General features: G+C 37.7%; 1 protein-coding gene and 1 long non-coding RNA gene across 2 annotated transcripts in view; one reads left to right on the top strand and one right to left on the bottom strand.

The window, feature by feature from the left end:
* Window positions 1-1,789, top strand: part of LOC107681821 (uncharacterized) — a 5,613-nt gene extending 3,824 nt beyond the window's left edge. Inside the window, exon 2 of the long non-coding RNA XR_001633303.1 lies at window positions 1,742-1,789. This is a non-coding gene — a long non-coding RNA (uncharacterized LOC107681821). The remainder of the gene's footprint in view (window positions 1-1,741) is intronic.
* mpp7b (MAGUK p55 scaffold protein 7b) overlaps window positions 1-21,998 on the bottom strand; it is a 59,459-nt gene that overhangs the window by 6,633 nt on the left and 30,828 nt on the right. The window contains exons 14-18 of the mRNA XM_016478167.1: window positions 16,813-16,977; window positions 12,749-12,829; window positions 8,331-8,424; window positions 5,329-5,437; window positions 4,476-4,619 (exon numbers count right to left, since the gene is read on the bottom strand). Of these exons, the coding sequence (XP_016333653.1) occupies window positions 4,476-4,619; window positions 5,329-5,437; window positions 8,331-8,424; window positions 12,749-12,829; window positions 16,813-16,977 (593 nt within the window). The remainder of the gene's footprint in view (window positions 1-4,475; window positions 4,620-5,328; window positions 5,438-8,330; window positions 8,425-12,748; window positions 12,830-16,812; window positions 16,978-21,998) is intronic.

The raw sequence follows: 21,998 nt of genomic DNA, 5'->3' as shown, positions 1-21,998 counted from the left end.
CTGAAGCAGGTGAGGTGGATGGTCGAATGAAGCCCTTAGTTAATTACTCCTCGATATATGATTTCATGGCTTCAGACTCGGGTTGTGACAGGGGAAAAACTCGGCCTTTGGGGGGATGTGAACCAGATAGAAGGTTGATAGCACAGTCACTTGAACGATGGGGAGGTAGTTGTGACGCTTTAGCTTTGCTGAAAGCCTCGATTAAATCGTGGTACTCCATGGGGATTTTGGGTGCAGCGATGGGCTTATTCTCTGTCTCGTGGGGAGTCAGGTTCAGACAATGTTGGCGGCAGGATTCAGACCACTGAGTTATCTGTTTCTTGGACCAGGAAATACACGGGTTATGCTTCTCGAGCCAGGGCAGTCCCAGGATAATGGGCGTTTGAGGGGATTGAAAAACAAATAAACGGATAGTCGCAGTGTGGAGGGCTCCTGTGCGTAGTGATAAATCCTCTGTGATGAACTGAATCCAGCCAGAGCCCAAAGGACGCCCGTCTAATGCTGACACTGCCAAACGAGATTCACATGGAACAAGGGGAGTTTTATGAGTCTTGGAGAATTCAGAATCAATTAAATTTCCTGCTGCCCCAGAATCTATAAGAGCTGTAGTGTCAATAAGCTCCCCATTAACCCTTAAAGTAACTGGTATTTGTAATACAGTAACTAGACTGGAAGTCTGACTCACCGCAGAAGAGTTACGAGACGGTCGAGTGGGGCAGGAAGCTCTCATATGTCCAGAGAGACCGCAGTATAGACAGAGGTTCTGGCGAACACGTCTCTCTCTCTCCTCCACGCTGAGATGAGTATAGCCGATCTGCATCGCTTCAGTCTCATGTGGTAGAGGCGTCATAACCATAGGAGCCGAAGAGAGGTGAGGTTGTCGTCGAGAGCGGATGAGATTATCAATGCGAATCGCCAGATCAATGAATTGTTCCAGAGATTTACCCTCATCATGGCAGGCCAATTCAGACTGCAGGTCAGCATGGAGCCCCTTGCGGAAGAGGAGCTTGAGAGGATCATCCAACCACCCTGTCTGAGCAGCGAGCGTGCGGAAGGATAGTGCGTAGTCAGCCGCTGAACTTCTTCCTTGACGGAGAGATAATAACTGCTCGCCTATCTCCTTGCCACCCTCGGGGTGTTCGAACACCTCCCTGAAGTGTTGAATGAAACTGGTAAATGAGGGGAAAACGGTGCGGTCCTCACTCCACACTGCGGTGGCCCAATCCAGCGCCCTACCAGTTAGGAGCGAACAAACAAAGGCAATGCAACTACTGTCCGTGGGGTATAGCATTGGCTGTTGATTAACGAACATCGAGCATTGGAGCAGAAACCCCTTACACTTCGTGGGTGATCCATCAAACTTTTCTGGAAATGCCAAGCGAGGGCTGGTGGTGACGGCAGCAGTTGCCGGAGCGTGTGGAGGTGGGTTAAATGGGGGAGAGCTCTCCTCGGGTGGTGGTATCCGCAGAGCTCGCAGAGTCGTTACCAGCTCCTCTGTGAGTGAGGTAAGTTGGTTAAGCTGTTGTTGATGAGAAGCCAGTACTGACGCTTGAGCGGTTACTTCCGTGGTGAAGTGATAGAAAGCTGCTGGATCGACTTGAGGCGAAGTCTTCTGTAATGAGGATTCAGTGACGTTGGGATCCATGTGCAGCTTTATTAACAAGCAGACAGGCAAAGTTCAATCAACAGTATACAAGGGCAACGTAGGCAAGGCAGAATCATAACCTGAGTCAGGCAACAGGTAATCAAACAAGGTATAAACGCTCAGAAATGTCAGCAGTAGCAAAAACAAGACTTCCCAGCGAGGGTATGGTAGGCACTGATTAAATAGTCATGATAATGATAAGCACCTGTGCAGGTAATCAGTCTCAGGCATGGGGTGATGGGAAATGAAGTCCTTAAGAACAGTTAGTACTCCGGTGACGGTTCCCTCTGGTGGTGATCGGAGGGAGCCACAGAGGCTTGATTTCTGACATATATACTCATTATGAACCTTTTAGAAAAAATATCCATAAACATGAATACAGTTCAGTGTATTTAAAAGGGTCATCGGATGCAAAATTCACTTTACATGTTGTTTTAACATAAATGTGTGTTGGAAGTGTGTGTACACATCCATCCTATAATGATAAAATCCACCCAGTGTTTTTTTTAAATCCCTATTTTAAAATCCCCTTTCTCAAATCAGGCTGTTCTGAGATTCCTGTCAGTATGACGTAGTTCTGCACAGGGGTCATCGGATGCAAAATTCACTTTACAAGTTGTTTGAACATAAATGTGTGTTGGAAGTGTGTATACATCCATCTTATAATGATAAAAATCCACCCATTTTTTTTTTTTTTTTTAAATCCCTATTTTAAAATCCCCTTTCTCAAATCAGGCTGTTCTGAGATTCCTGTCAGTATGACGTAGTTCTGCACAGGCCCCTCCCACGATAGTTGATTGACAAGGCCGTTTTAACTTAGACCCGCCCTGAGTGAGCTGAGAGCTGTCCGCCATTGTGTCGACTCCGGTGCAGGGGAAGACAAGAATGTCTCCGATTGAGCAATTGAGGTGTTTTGTTGTTGGATGTAATAATGAACATAGCAGTCTGACATCTGAGCTGCTGAGGACGCAGAGGATTAACGTTACTTTCGTTTTTGAAGGGAATGTGCCGATCCCCGATCGTCCTAAATGTGTATATGTTCGCGTGAATCATTCGTGATCCAGCTTTACCTACAGAAGTATAAGGGATAAGGGTTTTTTATGAATCTTTGCAAATCGCCTTTCCTAATATGTGCTAGTTAGCAAGTTTCGCTGCTGAAGTTTACAGTCTGCTCATCACCCCACGGAAGAGAGGGGCGGGGTGAGCAGAGCTCATTAGCATTTAAAGCTACATGGACTAAAACAGCTTGCCGAAAACAGAGCTGATTTTGACAGGGTAAAAAGGGTGCTTTTTACACTACCATTGAGAAATTTTAACCAAAGTATGTTATAGACTTTTCATTAAGACCCTAAAGAATCATATCAACTTGTGGAAAATGGGCATCCGATGACCCCTTTAAGAGTTCATATTAAATTCATTCAGGTCAACAGTCAAATGTTCTTTCTCCGCTATGATATTGTCCACTATTTTTAACAGTGAATAGACATTTTACCCAAAGCTACAGATGGTCTGAAATAATACATCTTGCCTATAAATGTCTTGCCTTACCTCAAAAGTTATTTCACTTTGCGGTTTATGAATGATAAAAAATGATGTAACATTATACATCAGACTGAACTGGCTTGGATTGGAGAAAGAAAAGTAAAGAAGACCGTAAAGATGAGTCAGTCCACTAAATCATGAAAACGAGATGTCCAAGTGTGTCTTGTTAAGGTCAGTGCTCAGTGCAGTCATATAGGACTTGTCCTGGGTTAATATGGAAAGATGAGCAACACATTTGCACCCAAGAACTTGGTAGTTTGTAAAACAACATCCAGGTGTGCGAGAGATGACCTAAGTCTTTTATAAGACCCCAGGGTAGACTTAGGTGCTCAAGCTCACAGCATGACACAGATGTGTCTCAGTGGGGTTACCAGAAAACCTTCTACCCCAAGCCTGAACAACCCTCAGACATTTGGAAGTGTAAGAAGATGAACCTGTGTGTGCTCATGGGGCACACCTGCAGCCCACCCTGGAGCGATTTTTAAAAGGGACCCTTGGTGCATTAAAGGTGCACCAAATGCCAAAGAAGCTGAGAGTTGGGTCAAGATGACAGGTCAGGTCAGGCCTTTTACATCTATGTACTGAACAGGTGTAACATCAGGAAGGTCGTGAATTAAGAATGTGGGATTCTCCAATATATATATTTTTTTGGTCCCACATTATATAAAGTATTTTTAACCACTATGTACTTACAAAATACACTTTTTTTGTGTTATGCAAAATTTAAAATAAATAAATAAATAAAATATGCAGTTGCTGCTATTGAGGTAAAGTTAGGAGAAGGGTTAGGTTTATGCTTAGGGATTGGTCCACTGTGACTACATTACACATTCACACAAATTACATGCACTTAAAATGTAAGTATGTAACAACACGTTTTACACAATAAGTACATTGTTTCAAATGTATATTTTCACCCTGTAAAGCCTGACTTAAGAAAAATTTAATTTGAAACAGACGTTTATTGGATCTTTAGACAATCAATCAATAAATCCATATTATATTTGACACATCATGCTTTTATAGCTCATATATTATGATAAAGGAGAGGCCAAAACAGAGCAGAAAAAAGCCTCAAAATCCTGAAGTGTCATATCTGATACTCACTTTTTAACATAAATTAAAAAAAAAAGTCAAAAGTATATGCAAGTATCAGTATAATAATTTCTTAGATGTAAAACTTTTTAATGAGTATCAACACCAGCCAATCAAACAGTGCAAAACGATAACAACCATAATGCACAAACAAACAGAGTTGGCAGGAAACTACAATCATTATATCTCTTACCGTGAATATTTTTGTAGGTGTTTGCTCATTCTGACTTGACAGAACTTTTGCTTTTCTTCGGCTCAGTCTCAAGCTCTCTATTGACGGAGGCTTCACAAATACGACATAGGGTTTCAACTCAGAGGTGTATAAGGCTGTTATGGCCTGTTAGACAATGGAGAAAAAATTGTGAAAGAATGCCATACAGTGAGCAAAATGGCAACATATGGGAACCATCTTTTTTCCAAAATAATCTGTTCAGTCTAGTATGAATGTGTCCATATTGTAACTATTTAATTTCAAACCATTTTCTATGACATGAACACTAGACCATTTCCAAAATTCTACACAAGGCCTGCAGCATCAGACCATTTCCAAAATTCTACACAAGGCCTGCAGCATCAGCCATGCATAAATTCAAATGTGTGGCCATAGTATGTTTGTTAATACAGTGAGAATGTGTCTATAAATGTTACAAGCTGATGAAAAAATAATCAGACCACAGGAAATGTACCAACTGGAGTGGAGCTGACAGAATCTCCCCGTCCAGAATGACATAATTCCTGCCCTTGAGTCTTGTTCCAAAGTCAACAAATATGACATGTAATATAGGTATTCCTGGCTCTCGCTCACTCTGTTTATCCCTGTTTCTCTCTTTCCTCTTTTGCTCATGCTTCTGGAGAGAGGCACAAATTGTGGTATTTGTATCATATACTGCATGTGTGGTTCTTTAATAATATGAAATAAAATCCACTAAACAATATGTCCTGAAAGTGGGAGTTGTTGTTGAAGAATCTCGTGCATGGATACCTGATCCAGTGCTTCTTGGCGCTCATGAATGAATGAAAGAATTCATGAATGATCTGTTACTCACGTGTGGCTTCACATGCAGTAGGCACACCTTGCTCTCCGCTACAACCCTGCGCACTGAATCCAGACTCATACCATAGTAGTTCCCTTTATATTCACCGTATTCCAAAAATCTAGATGAAACATTTGAGAAAGCATGAAATATGGGGAATATAGTGATTTTTACCATTTAAATCCCTGACAACTTAAACCCTTTACAAGTCTGATTTTTAATAAGTTATGAACAATTCTGATAAATAACAAGATAATAAATCATTTGTAAATAAATTACAATTTGGAGCATTCACACATAAATCTCTAGGTGTTGTATTTAAGTTTGCTGTTAAACATCATTGGCATGATAAAATATTCATCCAGTTGCTGCTCCATGTACAGTTTATGTGCTGTTTGAATATATTGTATATGTGCGGTAAACACTTGGCTACCACTGAATATGTTTGTAGAGAAAAAGCAGCTTCATGGAATGTCCCAAACTGTCATATGGCTGACACACTGTGGTTAAGTTGTAAAGAAAATAATGCTATATAAAATGCTTTGGATCTTCTCACAGGAACATAGTCATTTAGAGTAAACTGTAACATTTCAGCAGATAATCCTAACAGATTGTTTGACCTAGTATGTTTTATGTATGTTACACAAATGACAGCCACGTGTTTGATCAAACATTTGAGGAATGGTCTCTAAAGAACAATCCAGCATGAAAATGCAATGCATTCCATAAGTGTGACATTTGCATATAAAATAAGACAGCAAATCAATTTGAGCTTTATTTATCAAAAGTCAAGTGCACCACTTATCCTAAATGGAGAGGAGAATTAATACTAAGTATGTGTTTTGTACATTTATTGTACATGCTGCTAACTGGTTAACTCCTGAATCTAGTGATAATACAAATTCCCCATTTTGCAGACTAGAGTGCTTGGTTGTAGAGGACATAACATACTACTACAATCTAGCATACTATCATTATAATACAATTTAATTTACCACCTGCTTTTCATGGGTGGTAATAGTGTAATCTTAATTGCAACAAGCACATACAGTAGTTTTGTGAATTATGTATAATGAAACTACTTCATTCCTGAAGATTCCTGGCATTGCTGGAACATCTTAAGATTGCTTGGAATCACTCAGAACACTTTAGCAACCACATAGCAACACCCTGGCAACCACTCTATCATCAAAACAACCATATCATAGACAATTATCACTACTGAAACACCTCAAGATTGCTTGGAATCTCTCAGAACTCCTTAGCGACTCCATAGCAACACCCTAACAACCACTATAGCAGCATAGCGACCATACCATAGAGACTTTGCATAACCAGAACAACTCAAGGTTTCTTCAAATCACTCAGAACACATTAGCAACTGCATAGCAACACCCTAGCAACCACTCTAGCCTCATAGCAACCACATCACAGAGACTTGGCATCACTGATTAATTCTACTTTATCTATATTTATCTTATTTTTTTTATTTAAAAAGACAAAAAAAACCCAAACACTAGCTTTCTATTATCTACTTCTTTGTCTTTGTGTATGTGTATAATATATATACAGTATATATATACACCTTGCTAAGTGTACTGCGTTAGGCTAACCGAGACTTGTCATTTGCACTTATATATTGTTGCTCTTTTGTTAGTTTTGACTGCTTTTTGTCCTCATTTGTAAGTTGCTTTGGATAAAAGCGTCTGCTAAATGACTAAATGTAAATGTAAATGGAACTAATTTACATAAAAGAAGGCATGTTTATGCTGAGTTTATTTAAATATGCATCTAATATAGAGTTAAGCCCCGTTCACACCAAGAACGATAACTATAAAGATAACGATATTAGCGTCCACACCAGCGAACGGTATCGTCTATTTATTCTAAGCGCACATACGTCTGCCGCTTTAAATTATTGAGCTCGTTACAGCAGGACGGATTCTGATTGGCTGTCAGTGTTTTATCGTTCATCAGCTGGAAAAAAATTGTTTTGAAAGCGATCACAATGATATCGTTCCTCTGTATCGTTATCGTTATAGTTGTGGTATGAACTATGCTATTCTTTAATATTGAGAACGATTTTTAGAACTATATCGTTATCGTTATCTTTATAGTTATCGTGCTTGGTGTGAAGGGGCCTTTAACCTGGGTTTTGGGCTATAGGGTTTTGTGCTAAAATACAACATGCAGAAGTAGAACTACTGCTTAGTGATTTCAAACTAGAATCCTTTTATAATTTTGAAATCATTTGCCTAGTTGATGTTGTTTTAGTGAAGTAGAGATAGGGTCCTACTGCTCAGTCCTGGTAGTAACTTATTTAGTCTTTGGCTTCAAGGCTTTTGTATGGTAATCAAAGATGATGGTAATTCGGTGGAGTGATGCAAAAAGCAGTCAGCTTTTCCTCTCTCTAGTGCGTCTCTCTGGAAAGTTGGGCTGTCTGCTCTCTGTCATTCCTGTCTCACTTGCTTTGACTTCTTTCCCTATGTCCAACTAACAAGACAAAAAGTCATTTCAAACCACAGAGGGCTCTTAAAATATCCCTCTAGTTTAATATAATGTGACACTGTTCACAGACACATGCTTTTGAGATTTCCTCTCGCTTTTGAGTGAAAATTGGAGAAAGAGAGTATTTCCTGTCAATGGATGTGATCTGCGTTTTCAGCATTAACAAGGATTAAATGTGTGATTTAAATTCCATGAGCATCTTTAAAGGAAGGAATAAAGTAGTCGGCTTCTTACAAATCCACTATTTAAAGTCATGATTTTGAATCATTTTTAGATAAAAAGAAGTTTATCATGAAGTTGTAGATTATTAAATGTGTTGTTTGATTTTAAAATATGCATTTTTTTATTTTAAATCTGTATTAACAAACTTTTATCCATGACTGTAAACTTCCATAATTGCTCCCTAAACAAAATAGGTTTAGCAATGTAAAGCAACACAACTCAAAACTAGCCTCTAGAATAAGCTACAACATGGGCTGGGTACCATTTAGGGGTGTTTAGCTTACTTGTGGTTGAGGATTTCTTTTTCAAAAGTGTGTTTGAAGACAAAGTGGTACTCTACCCCTTCTCTCTCATGCCTTTTCTGCTGCCGAGTGGTATCTGTTGAAATTAAAGAAAGAAAAAAATAATCCAAATCAAATTCTATTGAGGTTGACTTACAGATCCCAGAGACCCCGATATTCTAAAAAATAATAGTAATTGTGAAATTAATGTGATTTGTTTTTACAAAAACTTTTATTAGGTTCCTTTGACCTTAAAAGCTACTTGTCAGATATTATTATTGATTTATCTGTTTACCATAACATAAACAAATATAGTAACAATGTTTTTTTTTTCATGTGATCCCAGAAAAATAATTTAATTATAATTCTCTGAGACCCCAAATAGAAAATGATGATCTTACTAATACTACAGTTAACTCTGAATTTAAGAATAACAGTGCCTTTTAATAGCTTTTTAATTAGGGCAACTACAAAAGAGAATTTAATTGTTCTAATAAACTCTAATTAAAGTAAAATATTAATTAAATAAAAGGCTAGGCTACTATGAAGGGGACACTTGGGGTTGCTGTAGCCCCAGGGTCCTATGTATTCTTTTCAATGTACACTACAATCAATACAAGTGCACATTTGATACAAGTGGAAGCAGAACTGTCTCCGGTAACATGTGTCCAAAACTGAGCAAGGGTTAGGTAGTACGACCTTTATTTAACTAGACTGAGTCACATAGAAAGTATGCTCAGAGGTGAGCTTAACAAGGCCTGAGGAGCTCGCCACACACCCTAACTCTAATTGTCCACACGTTCTCTGCATATTCCAAAATAAACTATAAACTTTTACTGCCGGGGGGTGAGTGAATACACATTGTGTATGTGTGTGTGTGTGAGTGAGTGTGTCCTCTTCATCTAACCTTTCAAATCATACGAAAAACCTTCTGTTCATGGAGCATGCATGCATACTAAGTGATATGGCTATATTGCAAACACTGATCTAAACCCATCAACAAAACACTGTTACCAGTCATTAAACAGCAGATACAAGCCCATTTCAGTGTGTGTTAGCTTTGAAGTGCAAGCTTTATATGGACATTTAAAGGCAAGCAGGAGTCTGTTACAAACACTTTATTCCACTGAACTGGAAACAGTGTGATCACAGCTGTTTATTAGTTGTGGTTGTCATTAGTTGTGGCGCTCATAAGGCTACATGCTGATGCTAAATCACGGCCACCATCTTACTGATCGATTTTAACTCACTACTTAAATGTCATAAATCAAATAACTGTATATGTCAGACAGATTTAGACCCTAACCCTGTTTCGCTACAGTTCGGAAGCTTGGAACACAGTCAGAAATATGGAAAGCTGTTAGTTTGAGCTTCCAAAGGGGAGAAACAGGCAAGACAAACGCCAACCTAAAGCAGAAACATGACCTTTTTCCAGAATAAAGAGAAAAAGTCACACCGCTCACTCCATCACTGCATCGTCTGTCTAGCTGTTAGTGGCTGTAATTATCCTGTTCTTTCATCGCTCTATCGCCCCCTGTCCACATCACTCATGGACACTCAGAGTGGCAGTGAAAAGCTGGTTCTGTTCTCTTCTCCACTCTGGCAGTCCAACACAGCTTTAGGCCTCAATGTGGAAAGATTTGATGGTCTGCCTACAGATTATTCATGAACATTTACAAGAGTGTGGAGTCAAGGCAATAGTTTTACTTTTAAGAAATATGGTTGTTCTTGATTCTTGTTAGTCAGTTTGCTTGCTTGGAACAGAGTTAGAAAGTTACTACCTAAAACTGTTGTTAGTACCATTCAATGGTTCATATGTATGCTGTTAGGAAGTCAAATTAATTTTTATGTAAATAAATGATTCACCCATCAAATAAACAATTGACAAATTCAGGATTATCTGTACCTGAAAGTTTTTTATTACATAAATTAAGATGTTTTCTAATTGTACTGCTTTTTAGTGGTTCATTGGATTTTAGTGTACATTTATTTGTTTTATTTATTTATTTTTAATACAATAAATTATGTATCATCTAGATTGTATATTATCTGATATATAAAATACATTAAAGACATTATAAAAAAAGACATTCTCTCTTAAATAGCTTCAAAGTAGTTCAGTTAAGTAGCTTGTAGGGATGGGCATGAATACACGAGTACTCAAGAGTGACAGTGATGATAACAACCAAGATTGTCACATGACTTTGAGAAATATATTGTTTCCTGTTTTATGATTGGCTGTGGTGACATTTTACTCTTTACTCAGCTTCAGATCACTCATCTCAAACAGCAATGCCCAACATTATTGACTATGACTGGACTTTTTTTTAAATGTTTTAAAAATGGATGTATTATTGCTAATAATAAGTTTTAATAAGCTACAGTATCAAGTATTCAAAAGAAACAAAAATGCCCATCTCCCCATTAGCTTGTAGTCTATCTAGCTACTTTATTTAGTGGACATCTTTGTAATACCAACAGAGCAGACAGCTATGTAGACATCTGACATTGACATCTCCAAAACTAATATATTTCCAATCAGCAATAAAATCAAGACAAGAATGTCATCATAAATGTGCTTCTTTAGAACAAATTTAACTAAAAACAGCAATTTTCAAGCTTGTCCAGCTAATGCACATGCATGTTTAAAGGGGAAATCAGATTACATTTTCACTTTTTTACCTTTTGTTTTGCATTCAGTTAGGTTTCTGGCATGTCTGCCAGCTCAGAAAAGCTGAAAAGAAAACACGCAGCCAGTTCGTTATGGTTGCATGATTCTAAAATGTGTCATCCAGTGAGCTGTTTCAATTTGCAGCCGGTTTCTACATAGACAGCTATATTTGAATAAGACCACTTCAGAGCCAAATACGGAGTCTAAAAGGAAGCAATTCAGGTGTGAGCAGTAGCTCATTATCATTTAAAGAGACATGTACCAAAACGGGTCTCTGTGAACAGAGCTGTTTTTGACCAGGTAAAAAGGGTGTTGTTTTACACAACCACTGGGGAATTTTAACCAAAGTATATTACAGACATTTCATGAAAACCCTAAACAGTGGCTATCCAATGTCCCCAAACAGGTGATGCTTGTCTGATCAAAAAGCAGACAGGTTTTCTTAGACCTTATATAGCTCCACCCATTTGAATTTTCCGATTTGTATTTCCACAGCATGAAGGTCAAATCTTATAGATTTATAAATGAACTGCTCATTTTAAAATCTTCCCGATCCTCCAAAAACCACCCACACACACACACACACACACACACACACACACACACACACACACACACACACACCAGCAGTTTATCACTCATTAATCAACACTGACAAAGCAATAAAGCAGAAGTCAACATTCGCTGAATAATTCATTCAATATAAATACAAGCTTATCTAAATCACCAGTACCAATATACATTTTCATCACACTTCAGTCACACTCATGATCCCTGTCCAAACATTTTCTCTTTATCTTGCGCCCAATATAAAAGACTGTAGACTTGGCTGGTTAGCTGGTACATGAACAGATTCAGTCCTTGTTTGTAGGCGGACATGTACTGTATTTAAAGTCTTCATGGACTGTCTAGGCCATGAAGTGGCCCATTATTCCGGCAGGCATCTGCTGTTTCCATCACTGGGATTTAAGTATAAGGATGATGGGGTAATGAAGCAATTCAGGTGTGAGCAGTAGCTCATTATCATTTAAAGAGACATGTACCAAAACGGGTCTCTGTGAACAGAGCTGTTTTTGACCAGGTAAAAAGGGTGTTGTTTTACACAACCACTGGGGAATTTTAACCAAAGTATATTACAGACATTTCATGAAAACCCTAAACAGTGGCTATCCAATGTCCCCAAACAGGTGATGCTTGTCTGATCAAAAAGCAGACAGGTTTTCTTAGACCTTATATAGCTCCACCCATTTGAATTTTCCGATTTGTATTTCCACAGCATGAAGGTCAAATCTTATAGATTTATAAATGAACTGCTCATTTTAAAATCTTCCCGATCTATTGACAATTGTTTTGACATCCGCTTCAAACATTACAATGCTCATGCTAACTTTCGTTAACTCTACAATAACTAAATCTACTTCACCAGCTAATTTCTCTTCAACAGCGATGTCATAGACATATACAGAGCTGCTACTAAAAAGAAAGTTCAAAGGCAAAATTCTAAAGATGGCTGCATACTTGTTTCTCTGGCGGATAAGGTCTATAGCCATTATTTTGTTTTTATTCCCACCATATTATTCCCATTAATTTAGCTATGAATGGTCTGTCTGATCCCTCTCATGATGTCCCTATTGTAATTTAGTTTGGATGGAAACAGTTTCGAGGTAACAAGACGTGAACTGAACTTTAAGCAACTCTAAACAGGTGTACTATTAGGATGATGTATTGCACAAATGTTATATGAACTCACATGGCACAGATACACTGAAGTGTTCTGGGTCAGAGAGTAGAAGTCTTCTCTTTAACTCGGTCACACCAACCCCACTAGGCCCTGTACAAAAGGCCCATTATTCCGGCAGGCATCTGCTGTTTCCATCACTGGGATTTAAGTATAAGGATGATGGGGTAATGCTGTATTGATTTCAGGTTGTGGCCCCCGCCACTCGCACCCTTTCCAAAACACAGATCCAGTCTCTGCTCTGGCCCAAGCACCCCCAGAAAGAAAAAGCCATACTGCTGTAGTGAAAATGAAGAATCTGTCTGGTGCCCATTCATGAGAGACTAAAAGCCTGTGTCTGCCAGTCACAAACAGATGGTACGGTCGCTGCGGGTGCATCTCTCAAAATCAAAGTAAGTATGTTATCACTACACTGGCTGCAACTGGCCTCCTTGATGTGGAATGTGATTCTGGAGTGAAATTCCTGCCATTCTGATAATGCATGAAATGTTTTTGGCCATCTCAGTTCACGTTTGGCACAGGATTGCTTTTCACAGCAAATGAGTTTTACAGAGTGAGAGGAAAGAACAAAATCGCATTAAGGTTGAATATGAAAATATTAAATCATCTTGTTTGACCTCACGTCGGCTTTCTGCCTGCCCTCACTGTCATCATCCACCAGTGCTCATCTTGCAAACAAACCAGTGGGTTGATGGTCTTCGAAATATTTGCAAGCTGTGTCTGTGGTCAGTTGAAGAAACACATTAAGGAAGATACAGTATGTTTTCATTCCGGGATGCCTTTTAAGTTATAGTTCTATATGGCATACATAGGCAAGCAGCGATCATAGAGTTAGTCAAATTAGACGTTAATGTTCTACACCCATGGCCAACAAAAACTCATGAGAATGACACACATTAGAAGTGAAACTAGTAATTTGTACAACAACCTGCTCATTAGGGATGAGCAGACTGCTTTGGTGGGCTTAAACTTTTGTGGACATTTTGTTTGTCTCGTATGCAAAAGAACAAACGACATGTTAATGTGTTCATGAAAAAGAACAGGAAAATTCTTACAAGAATATATATAAATATCCCTCTTTGTTGCTTTTTTTGTAGTTTTGAATAAAAAAGTTTCTGTTTTCTTTTTTGGGGGGAGTCCCATTACATGACATTTTACAGCTTAAACTAACCTTGCTAAAAAAGGTAAAATTATCTGATATGTTAAGAGACTACTCACCCTGACACAATGTCTGTCAGGCTTGTGTTGTGTCTCACTAACACAGATTTAGACAGATTTGTGAACAATATTTGAGAGAAATAGGCCTTTTGTGTGCATAGAAAAAGTCTTAGATCTTTGAGTTCAGCTCATGACAAATGGGGGCAAAAACAAAAGTGTTGCGTTTATAATTTTGTTCAGTGTATTTGTTTTCTTTTTATTTATTATACAATTAACAAAAGCAAAAAAAGGTCTCTAACACTAGCTTGCTCTATTCTTTTTCTATTCTATCTGCTTTCTTTTTATTTATTATATAATAAAAAAAAACCTTGCTACATATACTGCATTAAGCTAACTGAGACTTGTTATAGCACTTGTATATCATTGCTCTTTTGTTGATTTTGAATGCTTCCATTGTCCTCATTTCTAAGTCGCTTTGGATAAAAGTGTCTGCTACATGACTAAATGTAAATGTAATGTAAATGTAAACTAATCATGACAAGTCTGTTTCACAGCAGCTAAATTCAGACATTGTGGACAAAATAGGGGGGAAAAAACAGCACAGTCTAGTGCCACATTTTTGTTAATTTTTCTCATATATCAATGGTAGACAACCCAGTTTCTGACCTTGCTGAGATGATTTAACGTTTTTTTTTTAAATAAATCCACCCAGTCCTTTGGCTCTTTGGCCATACTTGTCAAGGCTCACTTGAAGTCCTTCAGTACTGGGAGAGACCTCACTGTGCTCCTGTACATTTTTTGTTGTTTGTTTGGGAAAGAAGTCTTGCATTCACCTACACCTTGCCAACAGCTGTTCTCACCCCTGATATACCTGAGAATTAATGCTCTAAATTTACCACAGGGACATATTTTTGATTCAGCAGTGGATAAAAAAAGTGAAAAAGTTGAAATGATCTCACATGGCTCATCAAATTTCTAAGTAGAATATCATGCATTCGTAATTATGCAAACACTAAAGCAATGATGACGTTTTAGGCAGACAGTTACTACTTTTATAACAATAGAAATTCTATCCGCCAAGATGCCATTCAATTTTGAATATTTATAGCTATACCCTCAGCAACACAAAAGCTGAACTTCCATTTCATTAAACCTCTGAACAGATAGCTCTGGATTTCATGCTTAATGGAATGTCAATTTTTGATTATGGTCATTTTCTAAACTCTTGCTATGATGGACTGTGGCAACAGGGAATGTAAATGACATAAAAAATAGCAAGTGGCTCCAGCTGTATGGAGGGCTGTCTGGCATATTCAAGCAGTAGTCTCATGTTTAGATAATAAGCACGTATTCTTTTGGCTCCTTTGGAGTCTGACTTTAGAAATGACATTGAGGTGAACATTTTGCAGGCCCAGATCTACGTACAAGCAGTTCAATGAAAACAGATACATAGTCTGCAGATCCATGTGTTAATTTAACTTTCTAGACTCTTACATTCTCTACAGTATCTATATTATTTTACCTATACCAATAAATAACCACCCTCATCATTCCAAACTTGCATGCATTTTTTTCCCTTTGCCAAACACACACACACACACACACACACACACACACACACACGCGCGCACAAAAAGAGAATATATGAAGACTTTTCCATGCTCTTTTCCATGCAGTTACAATGAACAGCAACTGAAGCTGTCAAGCTTCAAAAAAGATACAAAAGAATCCCCCCACCCTCAAAAAAAAAAAATTATTATAAAAGTGGAACATGCTTTATTCAAAGTCAGGGCCCAATGGTTAACAGCTCACTGCTAGGGAAGCTTACCAGTGATGAAAAATGCAAAATTTGGTCTGTAATAGACCTGGAATATAGCACATGCGTTCAGACTTTTTTCCCAGCAATTCAAAAAAATTTTCTTGCAATTCAGAATTGCATGATATAAAATCACAATTGCTAGTAACAAAGTCAGAATTGCCAGATATAAACTTGCAATTCTGACAAATAAGGTCAGAAATGCCAGATATAATCTCAGATTTGTGACTCTATATCTTGCAATTTTGACTTTACAACATGCAATTGCTTGTACTTTTATCAGAATTTTGAGATATAAACTCACAATTGTAAAAAAGTAGGCATTTTTTCCCTCTCAGAATCGGACTTTATAACTCCCAATTGCGAGTTTTTATCTCAAAATTCTGAGAAAAAAAGTCAGAATTGCAAGAAAAAAAGTCAGAATTGTGAGATATAAACTTGAAATTATGAGAAAAAAGTCAGAATTGCGAGCTTATATACTGCAATTCTGACTTTAACAACTGTGAGTTTGTTATATATATAATATAAAATATATTAATATAAATATATAAATGTATATACATGTAATTATTTCAAAATATATACTGTAAGTGTGTGTATTTATTTATACATAATAAATAAACAGTACACATACATACAGAAAAAAAGTCAGAATTGCAAGAAAAAAAGTCAGAATTGTGAGATATAAACTTGAAATTATGAGAAAAAAGTCAGAATTGCGAGCTTATATACTGCAATTCTGACTTTAACAACTGTGAGTTTGTATTTTGCAGTCCTGACTTTATAACTCGTAATTGCAAGTTTATTTCTCACAATTTTGAGAAAGTCAGAATTAAAAGTTGCAATGATTTATTTATTTATGTTTTTTCAGCGGTGGAAATAGGCTTCCATAGCATTTGAACTATTGTGACCTTTTCAACCCTAAAAGCTGAATAATAACTAGTGCTGTCAAATGATTAATCGCTTTTGTTTACACAAACTTTTATTTTGGATGTGATTAATCACGATTAATCGTTTGACAGTACTAACAATGACAGAATTCTTAGATGCAAACAAGAAGTTCTTAGATGAGTTATTTTTTTAAAGCAAGAATCATTCTCACCAGTTAGGAGCACAAGGCGGTAAGGCTCATCAGGCTTTCTCTTGTAAGGCAGGACCTCCTGATATATTGGTAAATGGATACCGGCATGTCCTTTGCCCATCTTCTGTCTCACATGCTGACCTGTGCTGTCCTTCCGGCTCAACCGGAAACTTTTCCTCAAACCAGCTGTGGGAAAGGAGAAAACTAAATCAATTAACTTGACATCACATGTAGTTAGTTTTAGAAGAATACTTGGACTCTTTTTTATCATTTTTTTTATTGATTTAAATTTACATAGGTATGTCATAATAAGTCATGCTTGATTTGATTCTTTTTTTTCCCTTACATTGAGTAATGTGTTTAGAAATTACAGCATAATTTGCTCAGAGTTCCTACCAAGTAAAGATGCCAAAAATATTTGGGCAGTTGTACTTACATCTGTTTCTTATTAGACAAGTGTGTTTGTCTGGATCATTAGTGTATGTTTTAGATAGCTGTCAATGTCTAGTTTTGCTTTGGAATTGGTTCTTGGAACCTGAAATCAGACATGAGGACCAAAGAAGGGTCAACAAAACTGAGAAATCAGTAGACTTGAATCCAAGAGGTAGTCAAAACTATAGTTCTGGCAAGACCTGTTGTTTGGTAAATCTGCAATGCAAGCATTGGTGAGCTTAACAGTGACCAAAGAGAATCAGCAATGTGGCTGTCAGAAGAAAAGTTTAACCATGAAGAAACCCCCATCAAGCAACTGAATAGCAGTATTCACCAGGGTGCAAGAGATTTCTTAAAGACTATCCGTGTGAATGTGATGGAAGTTTAAGTAGCACATTACAGTGCTTGGACGGTGGTTCCCAATCCTGTTCCTGGAAGCCCCCCAACTGTACACATTTTGGATATCTTGCTTATCTGACACACCCTTTTGAAGTTTTGGAGTTTCTGCAAACAAGATGATAAGTTATATCAGGTGTGTGTGTGTTTGATTAGGGAGACATCCAAAACGTGTAAGGTTGGGAAACACTGCTTTGGGAGATCAAGCAGAACTGATTATTGCAGACCATGATTAAGTGCAGGACAGGATGGACACAATGACTCGCACAAACCTTACTTGGAGAGTCTAACTTACAAGAACTTTTGCTTCACAGGAGCAATAAAGTAGAGGTGGAGTATTCCTCATCTTTGTTCTCAAAAAAACCCAGAATATGCTGTTTAGGTGTGTTGATGCATGTCAGCTGGTTTGAGCTGGTTTAAGCTGGTCCTTAGTTGGTCATGAGCTGATCCTGAGCAGGAGCTAGTTGCTTAGGACCAGCACATGACCAGCTTAAACCAGCTTATGACCAGGGCTGCGTTTCCCAAAAGCATCGTAAGCTTAAGTTGATTGTAGAACCATTGTCACCAATGGAGCTACGATCAACTTGGGCTTACGATGCTTTTGGGAAACGCAGCCCAGATAAGGACCAACTAAGGACCAGCTTAAACTAGCTACCATGCTTCAAAACATACTTAACTAGCATATGTTGTTTTTTTCAAAAGGGAATTCTTTCTGAACTGCTGATAGGTTATTATGACCAACAGAGTGATTGGAGCATTGAAGTCATTTAAAAACAAATAAGGGTTTGAAAACTCTTAGAAGAGCCGAGTCCTCTTTACTGATGACAGTTTGGGTCTTGCTCAGATTTATTTCCATGCAATCAAGATATAAGAAAACTTAAAAAAGACATTGTGGAAATGTATAGCACATTGTTTCAAACTTGGACAAAGTTACCTTCCTCTAATAGCTTTGTGCACAAAGTATTTTGAAAAGATATACATGTCATTAAGGTACCCTGTCAAGCATAATACATCAAATACATAATTTATGAAATTCTGGAAGCCTGTAGTGTCCTAAAAGACTGGGAGACTGACCAAATCGAGCTGCATTACCTGCCCTGTAGGCATTATGAAGATGCTCTTCTACTCTTTCCCCTTCTGGGTGGGGAGAAGGGTGTAGACCAGGGGTGCCCAAACTCGGTCCTGGAGGGCCGGGGTCCTGCAGAGTTTAGCTCCAACTTGCCTCAACACACCTGCCTTTAAGTTTCTAGTATGCCTAGTGAGAGCTTGATTATCTGGTTCAGGTGTGTTTAATTGGGGTTGGAGCTAAACTCTTCTGGACACCGGCCCTCCAGGACCGAGTTTGGACACCCCTGGTGTAGAACCTGCATAGACCAAACTTTTTGAAGATGGTGGTACTTTTTGGTAACTCAAAAGCAGTGGCCATCAACTTAAGACAATATTAATTGTTTGATTTTTTTAAACCAACATCAGTTAATGCTTGGGTATATTCTTCATCCCAACAAGAAAAGCCTGCAAGTGCTATAGATGTGGAGGGGTGGATAAAATCAAAACCAGCATCAAGGTCCTCTACTCTCAATGTGCCTCTCTTTCTCAGAACAGGGTCATAAATAGCCTGTTCCTGATCAGTTGCATGGCCAAAAGATCAATGAGGGGGAGGATTAATGCTATACTGTATATGTAATATGACACCATGAACCTCAAATGTCTGAGGAGACATTTGAAGTCCAATAAATTGCATCCATTCATCATGAAAAGTACTCCACATGGCTCTGGGGGGCAGGGGGTTGGTGGGTTGATAAAGGCCATTTGAAGTGAATCGATGCATTTGTGTAAGAAAAATATCCATATTTTATATTTTATAAACCTTAATCTCTAGCTACCGCTAGCTAGCGGTACACGCGTTCATGAGAAAGTGGCATCCAGCGGATGACGTAAGATGTCAGCTAGAGATTATGGCTTATAAAGTTCTAAATATGGATATTTTTCTTAAACAAAAGCATTGATTCACTTCAGAAGGCCTTTATTAAGCCCCCAAAGACATTTTTTATGATGGATGGATGCACTTTATTGGACTTCAAAATCTCAACACCCATTCACTGCCATTATAAAGCTGGGAAGAGCCAGGACATTTTTTAATATAACTCCAATTCTATTTATCTGAAAGAAGAAAGTCATATACACCTACAGTAGGATGGCTTGAAGGTGAGTAAATCATGGGGCAATTTTCAGTTTTGTGTGAACTATCCCTTTAATATCAGAGGAAATATGTTTCTTCTCTATCAATACAATAGTAAAATAAAGAACCCAGCTACCACTATATAAACATAACTTTTAGCAGGCATACAGCATATGGAATCCCAAAGGGCCATATCTAAACTATCCAACTCAGCAGCACAAACTAAACATACAGGCATCAGAAATGTTATTTCCAACATATAAATCAAATGTGGTATTGTGCAATAAACAAAAGTTCAGTGTTTGAAGGATTTTTGGTGAAAAAGATACATACATCAAACTGTTTTCAAGTAATTTTCAACACAATTTGACACAATTTATAAACAGATTTGTAAAAATGTTGGGTAATCACTGTCAAAAACGTCTGCTGCCATGCCGAGAAACAAAAACTGGAGGTCATATTATAATTGTCCAATTCATTTGGTAGCTACCAATGATAACAGTATCATAAACACATTACAGGGCACTGAGTAGCTTTTGATGTTCATCTACACCTCTGGGAATTATGTAGCGGAGGGCCTGAACATAGGAACATAACGGTTTTGGTGAGCAGATGTACAGCATATCTCACATTGTCTGCTGCAGTATCCTCTGTACAAATACTTGTTTCATTGGTCCCACCAATATTAATCTTTTTGAATCCTTTAAATGCTTCCAGACGTTTAATGTCCTACATAGACAGCAAAATCGGGGCCTGAAGGCCAAACAGCTTCTAGATATATAAATCAAAAAGAAGCTAGGAAGATTTGACTGAGATAATCAAACCAAGGCCTGAAGATGAATTTTATCTGGCCCACTGGACTCCCAATAGATAGGGATCTCTAGACAGTAGTTTTTCTTTCTTAGATTCTTCAACCTTTTTTTTTTTTTTTTTTTTTTTTTTTTTTTTTTTACATTTATGCAGTTCAGGATATCTAAGTAGACTTAAGTAATTATACTCTACACTGTAAAAATGTTTTATTATGTAACCCAAAACTTGCTTCATGTGGTAACTAACAAAATGAATAAACAAATGTACAAATCAAGAATTCAAAAAATACTTAAGATCTGGATGACTAAATCAACCTTATTACACTGATGGAATACAGGAATACAATTGAAAGCAGTTTCCCTCAGTTTTCTGTTACTGAAAGATACAATAAGGGGGAAAAAATACAGGACAGGAAAAAAAAGAACAATTTATGAAAATAAGCTATTATGAGGTTATAGGAAAGATGTTTTTATGAACACAACAATGCCACTATAGATATACCAAAGAGAATCTTTTAGTCTGTGACACTATAATTCCATCAGCCTTCACGCTCATCTCTGTTCACAGATGACCTTGGTTACAACTAATGAACATTACTGCTTGTTTCCATCCTGTTCAAGGAAAGCTGAGCGGCTGGCAGTAAATAACCTGGATCAGTCCCAAAAAAAAAAAAAAAAAAAAAAACGGATACAAAAACAAGATAACCACTTAGACAAATCAGCACTAATAAAATCATCTCAGATAGTTAAGCGTATCATCAAATCAAAATGTTTTGGGCCTTTTTGTCCATGTGTATTAGCTTTGAAGTCAAATAGTATTTTACTGCAAATTGGTGTCTGGGGCTGAGATAGATAGATAGATAGATAGATAGATAGATAGAGGTATAGATATAACACATGCTCCCACCTTTAAGTAGGAGAACGCATAATAGTCTAATTTGTTCTGCCAGTTACATAACAAACCAAAAATATATTTCTATCATGACAACTCTCGAAAGATTTTAGCATGGTAATGGATATAACAATGTTAATGTATTTGGTCTTTGCAGAATAAATCTGATACTCTGCTGCTGCTGCTGTTGGTTATTGCTGTTGCTGCAAGCAAGTACGGAAACTGGCTACTGCCAATGCATACGGTGATAGGGTGATGTATTTAAGACATGCTGCTGCCAGGAAAAACTGTTGCTTTAATTATCTAAAACAAAACTGAAAATCACAAATAAGACCTTTCTCTCAAGATATATGCATTAATTTTAGCGATTCTAATTTGCTACTTAAATCTACACAATTTTGAAAACATCAAATATTAGACCAGGTAAGCACAGAATCAACTTTGCACTGCTGCGCGCGATCGCGTCAAAGATCAGACAAATATACACGTGCATCTTGAA

Source organism: Sinocyclocheilus anshuiensis, unplaced genomic scaffold (genome assembly GCF_001515605.1).
Source record: "Sinocyclocheilus anshuiensis isolate Anshui unplaced genomic scaffold, SAMN03320099.WGS_v1.1 scaffold436, whole genome shotgun sequence".
NCBI classification, from domain to species: domain Eukaryota; kingdom Metazoa; phylum Chordata; class Actinopteri; order Cypriniformes; family Cyprinidae; genus Sinocyclocheilus; species Sinocyclocheilus anshuiensis.
This window is presented reverse-complemented; position numbering and strand designations above follow the sequence as displayed.